The sequence below is a fragment of the Condylura cristata genome, unplaced genomic scaffold (genome assembly GCF_000260355.1).
Source record: "Condylura cristata isolate star-nosed mole 26May11 unplaced genomic scaffold, ConCri1.0 scaffold00014, whole genome shotgun sequence".
NCBI classification, from domain to species: Eukaryota; Metazoa; Chordata; class Mammalia; order Eulipotyphla; family Talpidae; genus Condylura; species Condylura cristata.
Genome location: NW_004567115.1, coordinates 15,814,721 through 15,828,985, shown reverse-complemented (window position 1 = coordinate 15,828,985; position 14,265 = coordinate 15,814,721). Strand labels below are relative to the sequence as shown.

Here is a 14,265-nt window from a genome sequence, read left to right as displayed (position 1 = left end):
ATACAAGTATAAAATTAGTATGAGAATGATTAAACACTAAGTTCAGGTAGGTTGAAGAAGAGGAGAGCAGTATGTGAACCAGGAGGGGCATACAGAAACTAAAAATTTTAAATTATAAAACAGTAATTGCAGTACTTTACTATATAAGTGGTTTATATATGGGTTACTTGTATGTTTAAAATAATGAAGAAAGATAATATTGATAGTTAATTAATAACATATGTAAAGATAATTTTGAAGAAGGGATTTTGGAAAGCACAGATACCAATTTCTAATGTCATCAGAACTGTATATAATCAACAACAATGAGTATGTTATAAAAACAGCACCTTTATTTTTATGTATTAGTATTCTCTCTTTTTTTCTTCTTGTCTCCAGCAAAGAACCCATGACTACACCTGAACACAGCAACTTAAACCATACAAGATCCTGGGATCAAATGTCCTGGGTATGACTGCATGGACCATTAGTTATAGCAACATCACCTTCATTTTAGAAAAGCAATTAGTACATACTTGAGTTTTCAAAGTGAGCAAGGATTATGGACTCTTACAAAGTTATTAAAAGCACTTGACTTTTGACCCTTAGAATTCACCAGGACAAGGTATGGGGTAGTTTTTTGTTTCTATAGTAATAAAAGTTGTCAAACGTCAGTTTTCTAGACTCAGTAAAAACAGAGACACTACATAAGTTATTGTGGTTAAAAAAGATGCACTCTCATTTCAAGGCAAGTTGAGAGCTCAAGTTTTATTTTGTTTTGCTGTTGTTAATTCATTCAATTGTTTTTTTTTTTTGTTTTATAACAGTTTATTTTTACATCATTTTGTACATTTTTTTTTCCATCTCAATTGTAATCCCCGCGGGTTTCCCATCACCAAGTCATCCGTGTGCCATCACCATAATCCTGTGCACTTCCCTCCCCACCCCCCGTCATTCAATTGTTTTAAGTTAAAATAGGGAGAAAATATGGAACAAGGAAGAAGCAGCATGCATGCACAAGAGCAAATTGTGCATTATGAACTTATTATATTCAGCATCTCACTTAAAGTGTGAAATGGGTAAACAAAAAGGACAGACACTCAAAAGAGATGTTTGAGAGTTGGGGTATGTGTGGGGTGGTGGTAGGGATTAATGAGAAGGGAAGACAACAAAGGTTCTCTTAGGGAATGCTTTATGCAGCAAAGTGGGAGTTGTGCTTAGGGTCACAGAAATAAAAACATTTTCTGCGAACTGGCCTCAGGAGAACAGGAACTTGGAATGTGTGTGGCCGTGCCTGAGGTGGTGGGTGCAGGGTTTGATCACTTTGTCATAGTCTGCATTTGAGTTCCATCAGCAGGCAATGGCATCCCTCCTGCTAATGCCCTACCCAGACTTTTCTTTTCTTTTTAATAATTAAATGTTTATTTCCCTCTTTTCCTAAACTATTAACACTTGGTTCTGATGTGTAAACTAATCCTCAGAGTGTGCGCAGAGCAGCCAGCCAGGGCCCACTGCTATTATATTCCATGGTGCAAAGGGCATTTCCATTAGATTTTCAGGCACTGCTTTGAAAAATTTCCTTAAGTTTACCCTCCATGTTTATCTTCAGCTCTGCAATGATCTTGTTTTGTCAAAGAGCTCTGGCTGGAAATACAGTCTTGAGTCTTATGACATCAATTTATTTATTTTTATTTTACATTTATTTTTATTTATGCACACAAGAACTGAGGGGTAGGCTAGAGGTGTGGGTGTTGAGGGGATTCACCAGAGACAGAATGGGGAACAGAACAGCAGTGTACCAAAATACACTGCTGAGGGGAGCAGCGGGCCAAACAGGAGAGGTCTGCTGTGCCATGCAGATCAGCTCCCTGGCTGGGATCTAACTCTGCTGAAGTGGCTGGTGATAGCTTGATTGTGCTCAGACTTTAACCCCTTTGCCACCAGGGAGACCCCCTAACTCATCAATTTATACAAATGATCATAAAGGACTGAAAACACCTTACTCTCTTTCTTTCTTAATGGCATACCCATCACCCCCAAAAAACCACGGAAGAATGAAATTTAATATTATGCAAAAATTGTTGTATTAAATTAGTTACTTAATGTACATTTTATAAAATTAAAATACTCCAAGAGTAAATGGCCAGTGTTACTACAGGTACCATCTGCATAGAAAAATATATTGTTATCTTTATGACAGTTATCTTTATGACAACTAATAGAATAACAGTAATTATCATTTGAATACGTACTATGCATTAGAACTTAAGCTGAATTGTTAAAGACAATCTACCCTTTAAAAAAAAAGATGTATTTATTTATGTATACAGAACTGGGTACAGGCCAGAGGTGCAGGGCAGGGAGAGGATTCACCAGAGACAGAGTGGGGAGCAGAACAGGCAGATGTATGTAGTTGTATGCCTGGTGGCTCAATGGATTAAAGCGCAGCACTAGGAAGCTGGCTGTGGCTATCTCAGCACCAGTTAGAATCCCTTCAGGGAGGTGACCCACATGGTGCAGCAAACCTCTCCTGCCTGGCCTGCTGCTCCCTTCAGCAGTGAGCTTTGTCGATCTTCCTGTTCTGTTCCCCACAATATCTCTGGTGAATCTGTCACCACCCTGCACATCTGGCCTGTACTCTAGTTTTGTAGGCATACATAAGTACATCTTAAAACAAGCCAAACATATAGCTTTGCTACATGCTCTATCTCAAAGAAATGGGACAAGTAAGGTAAACCCTTTGTGTCATAGTGGCATCCCTCTACATTCTCCAGACTGGAGCTGCGGCTCTGGATATGTTTTGTTGGTGTTTGGTTGTGTGTCATCTTTAGCCCTCCCATAAAGAAGGTCTCAGTTTCTCCCTACAATTCAATGCCTGGCTCATCTAGTGGGTTCTGGCTCTTACATAAGCCCTCTGCCTCATTCCAACACAAAGAATAATGCTGAGAACATAAAACTCAACCTGTGTGAAGTAAAACCTGAGAAGGTCTACAATCAATCACACTTGTCCCTACAATGCTGTGAGTTTGGCTTCAACCTCTCTCTTCCCTGCCCCCCTCCAGTTTTCATCTCATTGGTCCATCTATGAGGTGCACATGAGTCAACATGTACATGCTAATTTTATTTGGCTGGAATTTACTAAATGAAATTCTAGCTTCTTATAATAGCACAAAGGAAAGATGCTTCTATTGCAGTCTGAAGTGACATGTTCAAACATGTTTTCATCAGCAAAACAAAGTGCAAAGACTATCTTATCACGGTTGAAAACCAATACGTTTGATGGCATCTTTTACAACCTGAGACAGGGCTACATTTTAAAATGTGTTGTTTTAAATGTAGCATATTGTAAAATTAGATTAGGAATGCTCTTACTCATGTACTTTAGCTCTTTTTTTTTCCCCCAGATGTTTATGTTGGTGAGAAACCAATAACACTGTCTAGACCTCTAGGATATAGTAATCAAGCATGAATGGAAAACATTCAAAGGTCACACTTCAATCTGGACCTACAACATCCTGCTATTCAAAACCAGATTAGAGATGATGGAGCATGATAAACTGAACCACTTTGAGTGCTGAGTCAGTTATTTGAGAGCCGTTGCAAAAAAGCTAAAATGTCACAAAAAATCTACACGATAAAAACAAGTCTAGGCATCGTTATAGGTGCTCTTTTCCCCACCTCAAATTATGAACAACCAGATGCCACATTGCGACTTTTACATCAACATCTTATAAATTAGGATTCCTCAGTCATTTATAAAGGGAAGCTTCTTGAAATCATGTGATTCCTGACAGGTGTGTGCACTTGCATGAATGCGTGTGTGTGTGCTTGTACACAGTTGCGTAGCTGTGCCATGCTAATAATGAATTCCATAAAGAGTCAGGGAAAGAAAAGAGGAAGGTGACATGATTTATTGATTGGAGGTCCCTGATATTGAGGATCAAGATTGACATCCTTCTGTTGTGACATTGAATTCAACCCTAAGCTATTTTTATTGTCATATGATGAGGAGTCAGGGACAAGATCTTGAGAAATTACGAAGAGGGCCTTCTTGCTTTCCTCTTTCTGGCTGACTCTCAAGCTTTTCCAGAGCTGTCTATTTGGGACATATCTGAATTTACAGGAATGCCAGGTGTGGATTAAGAATAATCTAAAAAAAAAAAGCAACCTTTACTACTTCTCTGATAACGAGAGTAAAATTACTGGGAATATTTTGTTTTGTTTTGATTTTTTTTTTTCAGCAGGGGGAGCACCAGGTGAGTCAGTTGCTAGTATAAGAATTTTCAAAAAGCTGTGGAATGTCCAAATGACATTCTTGGCTGAACTTACCAAAGTTACTGTGGAAAAAATTCAATCTGAAATACCTATATTTACTTCCCTTCACCCCTTGTGGTTGCAATGGATACACTCATGTCATGTGCACACACATCCCTACAGTCACAACTTCACAGGGGCTAGAGGCTTTTCTTTGCAATGGTCCTGGTGTTTTTCATGGACCATAGTGGAAAGGAGATAATTATGGCTTTAAATGTTAATTTTGTCACAGAAATTTCCACAGACAGGGTTTTCCACTATCCAAAATTAGAACCTTCCTTTTTTTTTTTTGCTATGTCTTGGTAGGCTATTTTGGAGGTCTGAGAATAAATTTCCAATTAATTAATGGTGACAGCATTCTAAGACCCTCAGAATAACACTAAGTAACACCAAATAGGAATAGTGTATTATTGGATAGTGAGGGAAATATGTATTAAATAATATTCATTGGGGTATAAATATGTATGAAGTCAATAAAGTACAATAAAATTAGTAATGGTGAAATAGTGTGAATATCATTTATTATCATGCACTTGGACCAAAGGTAAATTCAAGTTGCTTGGAGAGAGGGAGGGTGAAGGGAGAAAGTGTTTCATGGACACTCACTATTAGATTTTTAAAGCATGACCAAAGACTTAAATATTAAATAACTTAAGTAGGAATAAAAATAATAGTATATATTTTGCAGGATGATTTGAAGATTAAAAATGGGTAGATTGGGCCCTCCCTGGTGGCGCAACTGGTTAAAGCACAGTACTGTGAAGCTATTGTAGTCATTGGAGTACGAATTTGATCTTTGGCCAGGGAGGTGACCCACATGGTGTGGCAGACCTCTCCTGACTCACCCGCTGCTCCCCTGAGCAGTATATTTCAGTCCATCTGCCTGTTCTGCTACCCACTCTATCTCTGGTGAATCCTCTCCCTGCCCCTGCACCTCTGGCCTGTACCCAGTTCTGTATACATAAATAAATACATCTTTTTTTAAAAAAAGGGAGATTGTTTTTAACAATTCAGCTTAAGTTCTGTTGCATAGTAGCTATTCAAATGACAGTTACTACAGTTACTATTATTCTATTAGTTATCATAAAGAGTGTATCCAAATGATAATAACCACCCACTGTAAAGTGCCACATTCAGTTCATGTTCCAGAAAGAGTCCATTCTTTGGTTGTTCCTGAGAATAGCAGTAACAGCAGCAGGACAGTAATGAGTTTGAGTAAAGAGATGAATTAACATTTTTTTTTTTTGCCATGGGTTAAGTTTTCATCAGAGATTCCAAGTAAACACTTTTAAAATGCCAGCAGTTTGAAAACAATGGAGAAGAGCCCAGAAGGATCAGTGCAAGCGCATCACTGTTGCACACGAACAACTCCAGCACATGCCCTAGGGATGGCGTAGTACTTTCTTTCAATAATGATGATGATGATGATGATGATGATGATGATGATGATGATGATGATAACAACAACAACAACAACAACAACAACAAAAATCAGGAGAACCAGAAATTGAGAGAACACTTAAAGTGACAAGGCTAACTTCATCTGTACCTTAATAATTCCTTGAACTTCTATTGGTACATACTTTAGATGCAGTTTTGCTTTATCATAAAACTTCAGATCCTTAAGTCAACCTATGACTAAGAAATATACCTGTCCTAATGCACCTTTTTTTTGATACATCTCATTATCACAATAATAATATCTGCTGGCAAGATATACAACCTGCTCATACATACTATTTTAAATGAAGAAATGTATAGAAGTTTTGCTTTAGAAAGGGGGGTGTGAGAATATCTCTTTCAAGTGGCAGTCTTGACATTTAGCACACTTTTTCCACACCAGAGCAGAGCCAAGAGCTTGAAACCCCAGCTTGCCTGTGCTACTGCTTTCCATGTTTGGCTCCATCTATATAGCAATTTTTAAAGCAGGTTCCAACTCGCTTGGGAAGACTTTCAGATATTGTCTATGTTGTCTGACAAACTCATACGCAAGGACCGAGTCCCTCGTCAATATTAGTACACTAATTCTACAACACTAATTCTCCAGTCACTTCCTTTTGAAGCTCAGTGGGGTCTGTATAATAAACTCCCCTCCATCAGATTCTTCCTTGTTTTTTTTTTTCTTTTTTTTCCAGAAATGAAGTCCATTTGCCTTTAAAGTTTAATTTTTCTTTTCTGGTTTGAACAGATTGAACTGTTTTTCCTCAAAAGTCTTAGGCAAATGCTAGTGGGGTCAAATTAACAGGGTTGGTGATTCCATGGCAGTAGGGCATAAGGAAAAGAGAAGGGGGATTATAAGAAGCAGCACCCAAGGGTGCTTATGATGGCCAGTGCTGCTTTGAAACACTTCTCACAGTAGCTCATTCAATAAAAACAGCAACTCAGATGCTTTCCAGAGGTGAGGAACAGGCTGACTTGCTCCAAGTTATCCAGTACAAGAGTCAGGATTTAAAACCCAGACAGTCTGTGATAGCCTGCTATCTTGCTACTATTGATGTTCCTGCTCTTCAAAGCTGGTCTTCACATTAACTGTTTCTCTTTTTACTGAAAGAGTAGTATCTAATTTAAAAGATAGATGCTCTCTCTACCCTTTAGGAAAGTGATAGTTTCTTATGAAACATTAGTAGTTGTCTCTCAACCCCTTTATAATGTTACATAGCATTGCACATGTCCAGGGAAATCTGTTTACTGGAGGAACCTGCATATTTTGAGGCATACATCACTCCTGGTTAAAAGGCACTAGATATGCCCTTACTTGCTTTTCATTGTGAACCAAAGAGGAGAAGACAGTTCACAAGAGTCAGTGTTTGTGGTTGCTGTCGTGGGAAGAGGGCCAGAATTCTTGATGTTCCCCTGATTTGAGAGCTGGGGTTCTGCAGAACATGCAAGCGTTCATTTACTCTGTGTACTGGGGGTCTGGGCAGTTCAAAGGCAATGATCTATTCACAAAAGACAGAGGACATTGAACACTCAACAGAACACCCCAGGGGCATCTGATATAATGTAGATAGTTAAAGAATTTATGTCCATTGAATCTCAACTGGATTGAGATTTATCTAAAACTTTACTGTCTTCTTCCCAGGCAACTAATTATTATTTTTCCTTTTCCTGAATGTTTAGAGATGTTTAGCTATGATAATAGTGCCATGCATCTCATTTAGGTTAAGAAATTTATATATATATTTCTCTTACCTATCATGTTTCCCTAATAGAAGAGATTTCATACTTTTAAAAAAATATCAATGTGGGCCCTCCCTGGTGGCGCAGTGGGTTAAAGCACAGCACTAAGAAGCTAAAGCCACTTCCGCATGAGTTCAATTCCCGCCTGCCCTGGAGGTGACCACATGGTGTGGCAGACCTCTCCTGACCCGCCCGCTGCTCCCCTCAGCAGAGTACTTCGTCGATCTGCCTGTTCTGCTCCCCACTCTGTCTCTGGTGAAGCCTCTCACCCTCCGCATCTCTGGCCTGTACCCCAGTTCTGTATGAATAAATAAATAAATCTTTAAAAAAATATATCAGTGTGTTTTACACTACAGAGGTAGTTCTCACCCTAATAGCTATTGATGGAAGCTAATATTTAATTTGTTATTGGTTTATTTATTCATTCCACTATTTAAATTGGTGAAAGTCATGGTGTATGTAGAGTTTGGGTTTTGACTTACTTTTAGTACCTCCAACTCTTTGTAGTTTGAATTTTAGTTTTTCTTAGAGGCTGTCTTATTGATGCATCAGTCTAAACTTGTTTGTGGAGCTCTGTCAAATACACACCAAGGAATTCCAGCCATCCGGTTTCTAAGAGCCCAGCATCTCACTCACCCTGTGTGGAGTTTTGACTAAACCACTGGAAAGTCACAGTAACTTTTAAGCAGACACTCATAATTTACAGTCCATGGGTAGGATCCAGTCTGTAAACTTGGATAAGGGAAAAATACATTTTTATTTTCACTGAACCTTAAATGAATTTATTATATCTTCCAATGATGAAGGCTGACAAATTCCATCCTTCCCAGAAACAGATTTGCTGTCCCAAACATGTCACCAATAAAAGCTAGAGTTTTCCATATCATATTACAGTACTTACAGGGATCACAAAGTAACATTTACATACAACCCTTCTTTATGGTATGGTAGTTAACAAATCCACTCCTGACTATACATTTTAGGTTTTTTTTTTTGACCATATATCATGCGGTATTGCTGATCTTGTTCAAAAAATAAAGTCACAGGCTTGTGCTTTGGAGATATAGCTATAGATGTTGCTCCCCAAAGCCCCCTGACTGTAATGACTGGTGGCCAGGTTATGACTCAGAGCCTACCTTCCAGTTTAACGCTTCTTGAGTCAGCTTAACAATACTAGTCTGCACACTGGCGTCTTCTAAAGATATTCAACTTATATTTATTTTCCTTTGTCTTGAATGCATTATCTTGCTGAATAAATCATTTATGATATATTATTATATCACAATTTTTTGAATACCTTGATAACTACTGGGTTGTCAGAAATGTCATAATGCATTTTAGCTTGAAAAACAGAAAAGAGACATCATGACCTTTCCAACAACACAGTATATTTCACCATAACTGGTTTCCTTTATAATTTTATGCATTTTATTTATACATTTAAAACTATTCTGAGGCAGCTCTCCTGCCTGCCTGTGATTATGCCGGTGTTTCTTTATATATATATATATATATATACACATATATATTCCTTATTATGCCGGTGTTTCATTTCACCAACCTTTTCCCTTGCAAAGCTGCAAAGTCAATTCTCCTCAAGACTGCAGGCCTTTGACTATGCAGGCGTCTCTCATCAAACCTGTATCTTTTTCTTTCTGCTTTTGTGCCTGTGCAAGTGTCCTTTACCTCCCTTTCTCTTTTATAAAAAACCTGCCCTTTTGGACATTTAAAAAATTCTGAGAAGTGATCCACAGGCTACCCCAGAATGCTAAAGAGACCCACTGGACTAGAAAAAAAAAAAAAAAGTAAGAAACTCTGCAGGAAAGTCTTAAGAGGCAACTGATTATCAGGAATAAAATGCACCCCAAAGCCAAGATGTTCATGTACCAAAAGGGAGGGAGAGGCAGTGGAGGAGTGGAAGCACTGAGAAGGTGTGAGAGGGATGCACAAATCCTCCCTCAGGAACAGGATGGTCTATCCCATTGGTTAACCACTGTTAGTCTCATAGTTTTAATTCCCTGAAAACTCAATGCCATTCTCTGTGCTTAGGATGGGTGACAGTGTCCCTGTGTGATTGGAAATGATGGCCATAAAGAGGGTAAGAGTAAGAGAAACCGCTATTGCTTGTGGTTGGACAGAAAAAGGCAATTATATATAAAGGAGGTGCAGTTAAGAGAGTTTGTTCTATTATACCTCACAACTTAAAGACCTTTTCCTAGAGCAATTTTGTGTCTTGTTTATATAAGGATTTGAGTCCCTAAAATGCTACCTATAGATCCTGTGTTTTATATATAAAGAAACCTAAGGAACGTGAGGTAACTGGTAGTTTTTGTACATGACGCACATTATGTAGAGTGTCTGTGTGTGTGTGTGTGTGCATGTAGCAGAGAAAAGAGAGAGACTGATAGAGAAAGACACACGTGCACACACACACACAGAAAATACACTAATAAGGAAGCTTGAATCTTTCTCCTATAGCCAAGCAATTAAGTGAGGTTACCCTGTAGAAGAAACTGAAATCTCAGATTAGTTTTTGAGGAGCTTAAGGTCATCAAGGTAATGACCATCATGAAAATAACATCTTAGGTCCTGTTAACATTAGTGTTTTTCTCTGGAGGTTTCAAACTATTTTTTTTAACCTGCTACCTGATTCATTTCACAACATAAAGTGAAAGGTGAGATTGCGATTTCTAGTGCCCTCCATCAAAGTGGTATGATATATAATAAAAATTGTATTTGGTGTCTAGAGAAGTGATTTTTGTGGATAATTAATAGTTATTATTTTGCCTTTGGTCAGTAAAGAGTTGAAGAGAGATGTTTGAGGGGAAGACCAAAAGTTAGTATACTTGAGTTTGCTCTCCATATGAGCTATAAGTCATGTCCTGAGCACAGAAGAAAAGACAAAAAGTGCCATATCTCCAGTAATCAGTCAGTTATGACAGTCAAAGTCTTTTTCTTTCTAATACAAGTACCTGGATTCTCTATTTTGTGAGAGGAAGTTAAAGGTATACCCAGGAAGTATACTTACACTTTAGTCTTACTCCTCTTAGGAAAAATAAAAAATATAAAGGGTTTCATCCGTCATGGACATGGTGTAGCAAAAGACATACTTGCTGTTATAATGTGGAAGTGTTTAATTTCTCACTATACACTATAACTTGTTTTTCTTTAAATTTCATTCGAGTTTACATTTTGACTCCATATAGACCATTAATATATAACAAACAAATAAAAAAAATAGAGATAGCAATTTTCACTCATATAGGGGAACAGCTGTCAGTAGCTCTTCATTAATAAAAATATAAGCAGAACTATCTGGGCAGCAGGAGGGTCTGAATTTGTCTTACTCTGAAATTGAAACATCAAGCTACAATGAGATATTTTTGTGTTATCTTTAATAAGCCATTATTTGTGGAATCTTTTCATTTGTGACAATGGATTTATCAAATAAGAAATCACCCTTTTTAAAAAAGGACCAACCAATTATAGTTGTGAATTTTGTATTTCTTTATCTTATTTATTAAACTTTCTGGCCAATTGCAAATTGTTATCACTAGAGAGTACATGTTTTTAAAAATTTTAAAAACATCGAAAAATTGGATTTCTTTAAGGTTTCACATTTTACCTAAAAGTAATAAGACAATGAGTAGCTTAAAATATTTTGTTCTTCCCTTATCTTATGGTCAGACTTGACACTGTTTACTCTCTTCCAGTCTTGGTCAATATTATTTAGTTTAACAGAGAGAGCGCAAGCATTCAGCACAAACTTACGCCTACAATGGTATGCAGCTAGCATTTTTCTTTATAATCTGCTTTATCACAATCCACAAACCTTAAAATTTCCCTTTTAAGTCATATCAGGATAATTATGTACAAGTCCAACGCCTTTTCATCAGGAACACAGAAATCAGGATTGACACTTAGAGACCACTTCCAATATTTTCAACAATTCAGAACTTTCAGTATATGAGAAACTGGGTCAACCAAGAAGGTTAAGAAAACAGAATCTTTGACCCATGCATGTGGTTGACATACATATATGGGCTTAGCAAACAAGAAGGAGCCATGACACACACACTATTGGGATACCTTTTCCAGATTGGGAGAGTTTTTTTTTTTATTCCTGTATCAACTTATGAGTATTCTTAATATCAGAATCATACAACAGTTCCTGTTTCCTTACTATGCCCCTCAAACAGTCTGCCATCTGCTTGCTGTCACACAGTCCTAGAACATTTGAATTGCACCACTGTGTTCATGTTTTATTATATTTCAAATGCCTGCCTCCAGCATACCTGACACCCTCCTGGAGCTCAGAGCAGTTCCAAGCTGCCAGGGGAAATACCAGCAGGTTTTCACTGGGCAGCACAGCCTACTCGTCTGACACACGCCCCTGCACCCCTCTCCAGTGCACCACCAGGCCAGCTAGACCACTCCAGAGCTGACCCTCATACCTAGGACCTCAAGGCTTTTGCCTGATGCTGTTCATCACTACTGATTTTCTGATACTCAAGAAGACCTTGCTTTTTTTTTTTCAAGGTTAAAAAAAAAATAACCTCTTGTAAAACCTTATCTTGAAATAATCAGAGTTATAACCAGATAGACATTAGAGGAAACACACACACAGAAACATTTAAATGCCAGAGGAAGGGGCACTGAAGCCTCTGCATAGCCAAGAACTCAAGAACTTTACCCAGCTAATGAGGTCATTAATTATTCGAATTAATAACTGTGTCCGTGTATTTAATTGTTCTTTGAATCCCTCTCACCCTCCCGCCCCGCCTTTCGCCCTCACCTGCCAGTCTTCTGTCTCTGGTGTTTTTCCAGATAACATCCAGGGCTCTAGCCGTAGAGTCTCGGATGTGATCACTAAAAGACCTCCGGAGAGGGGCTCTCAGGGGCCGAGCCATCACGTGGGCCTCAGGGTCCCCCATCCACCCGCAAAGGACTTCAGCGCAGCCCCAGCGCAGCCACCATTCCGTTTTGCTCCTGAAGATGTCCTTTCCTGGCCACGGGCTGTCGCTCTGCCAGGCGGCGGACAGCGTGCGCGCGGGGCCAGGCCAGCCGCGGGCCAGCCCTGCGCCTCTAGGATCCAGGCATTGCGGCTCACACTGCGGCCCCGGGAAGCGCCGGCTGCAGCCGGCCTCCTGGACCGCCGCCAGGCCCGCGCGGCTGCCACATCTGGAAAGGCTTACAAATGAGCCAAAGACGCACTCGCGCAGTTCTGAGCTGCCTTCGCGGCTATCTAGATGATTCTAGCTTCCTGTGTAATCCAATAACTTGACTTGGTTCATGTTTGGCTGTTCTTCTAGTGTCTCCCCTTCCCTGGCAATCCAGGCAGTCTTGCAGTTTTGAAGGGAAGGGAGGGAGAGCAGGAGGCAAAAAGTGAGAGATGGAGATTAGGGGTAAGAGGTAGAGTTCTCTTCACCTTTCAAGGTGGTTCACATTCACATTTGCATTTGATGAACCATTGGTGGTGTTTTATTCATTAGATGAGACTGCTGATGAGCTAGAAGTTCAAGCTTTAGTTGTGGTTGTGGAAAGGTAGATAGGATTGAAGAGAACCTAGTACAGATCAGTCTGCTGGGTTTTTCTAGGAAATAGATACCTGAATTTTAAGGGAAATAAAATCAACTCCTTACATTTCCCTCTAGCTCTTCTTCTATTTACACTCAGTGATTCAAAGAATTCCAAGTTTTTGTCATTAAATAAGACTCAAATGGTGCGTAGCTTTGTGAATCTTTTAGTTTCAATTAAACAAATTTCATCATTATAATTGCCATCACCCTCCCCCTTCCCTTGCCAGGCACCATGAAATAAAAAATATGGGCCAAATTCTCCTTTTATAAGATGTATTTTTGAGTTTTGAAAATGTCAAATAAGTCCATTCTTCTGCCAATGATTTTGGCTTATTTTCTCCCTTTTAATGCATTATCAATCCTTTCCTTTCTCACTGTCCTCTCAATTTCATCTTATATTTCTTTCAAGGTTTGGCACAGAGTTTTACTATTGGCACAAGATAGTACCTAAGGGCCAGTTCATAACCTTTGTGAGATTAGATAATGTTGTACAAGCACTCTGTAAATTATAAGAAACTGTGAAATGCTAATTATTATTATAATTATTCTTATATATGAAATAATTTTCAACCCACACTGATCTCTAGAGCTTTCAAATTTCTACAGTATGAATCTATTTTCCCTTACAACTTTGGCAACTTAATTATATAAATGCTAATAATTAGAATAGGAGATCATGCTCATGAGTTATAATGAGCACTAATACTTCTGCTTCTTAGTTACCTATGTGTTTTCAATCATTCCTTATTGGTATTATTTTCATTTTTTTTAATGATCATGAATCTCTGAAGGGATGTGCTAGTTGGTGGATATCTATGTTGACCTATTATTGTGATGGAGCTAGACTAGGAGGCAATAAATAGTGATTAGTAAGGTATGTAAATATCCATATATCTATAACTAAATCTATATCTATATTGCTTGTAAGAACCAATTCCAAGGGGCAATTCTCCATAAAATATTTCTCCAAATTTTTGGTTGCTTAATACTGGGTTCTATTTTAAAGCTAAGATCCTAAAGTATCTTTCTCTCTCCACTCTCCTCCTCCCTCCAAGAGTGTGTGTGTTTTTCCTTCAAGATATCTGGGACCCTTGAAGCATGTTGACTCATTTCCAGTCAGGTTGAACAGAATCAATCTATAAAGACATATTCAGTGGAAGAACAGCCTGAGGTACATATTACATGAATAGTGAACCACACATGTAATAGACAT

At 38.5% G+C, this 14,265-nt stretch overlaps 1 protein-coding gene across 1 annotated transcript in view; it reads right to left on the bottom strand.

The window, feature by feature from the left end:
- LOC101636986 (rho GTPase-activating protein 7) overlaps window positions 1–12,518 on the bottom strand; it is a 156,340-nt gene extending 143,822 nt beyond the window's left edge. Inside the window, exon 1 of the mRNA XM_012724850.1 lies at window positions 12,269–12,518. Coding sequence (XP_012580304.1) covers window positions 12,269–12,407 — 139 coding nt within the window. The 5' untranslated portion in view covers window positions 12,408–12,518. The remainder of the gene's footprint in view (window positions 1–12,268) is intronic.
- Window positions 12,519–14,265: the final 1,747 nt, after the last annotated feature.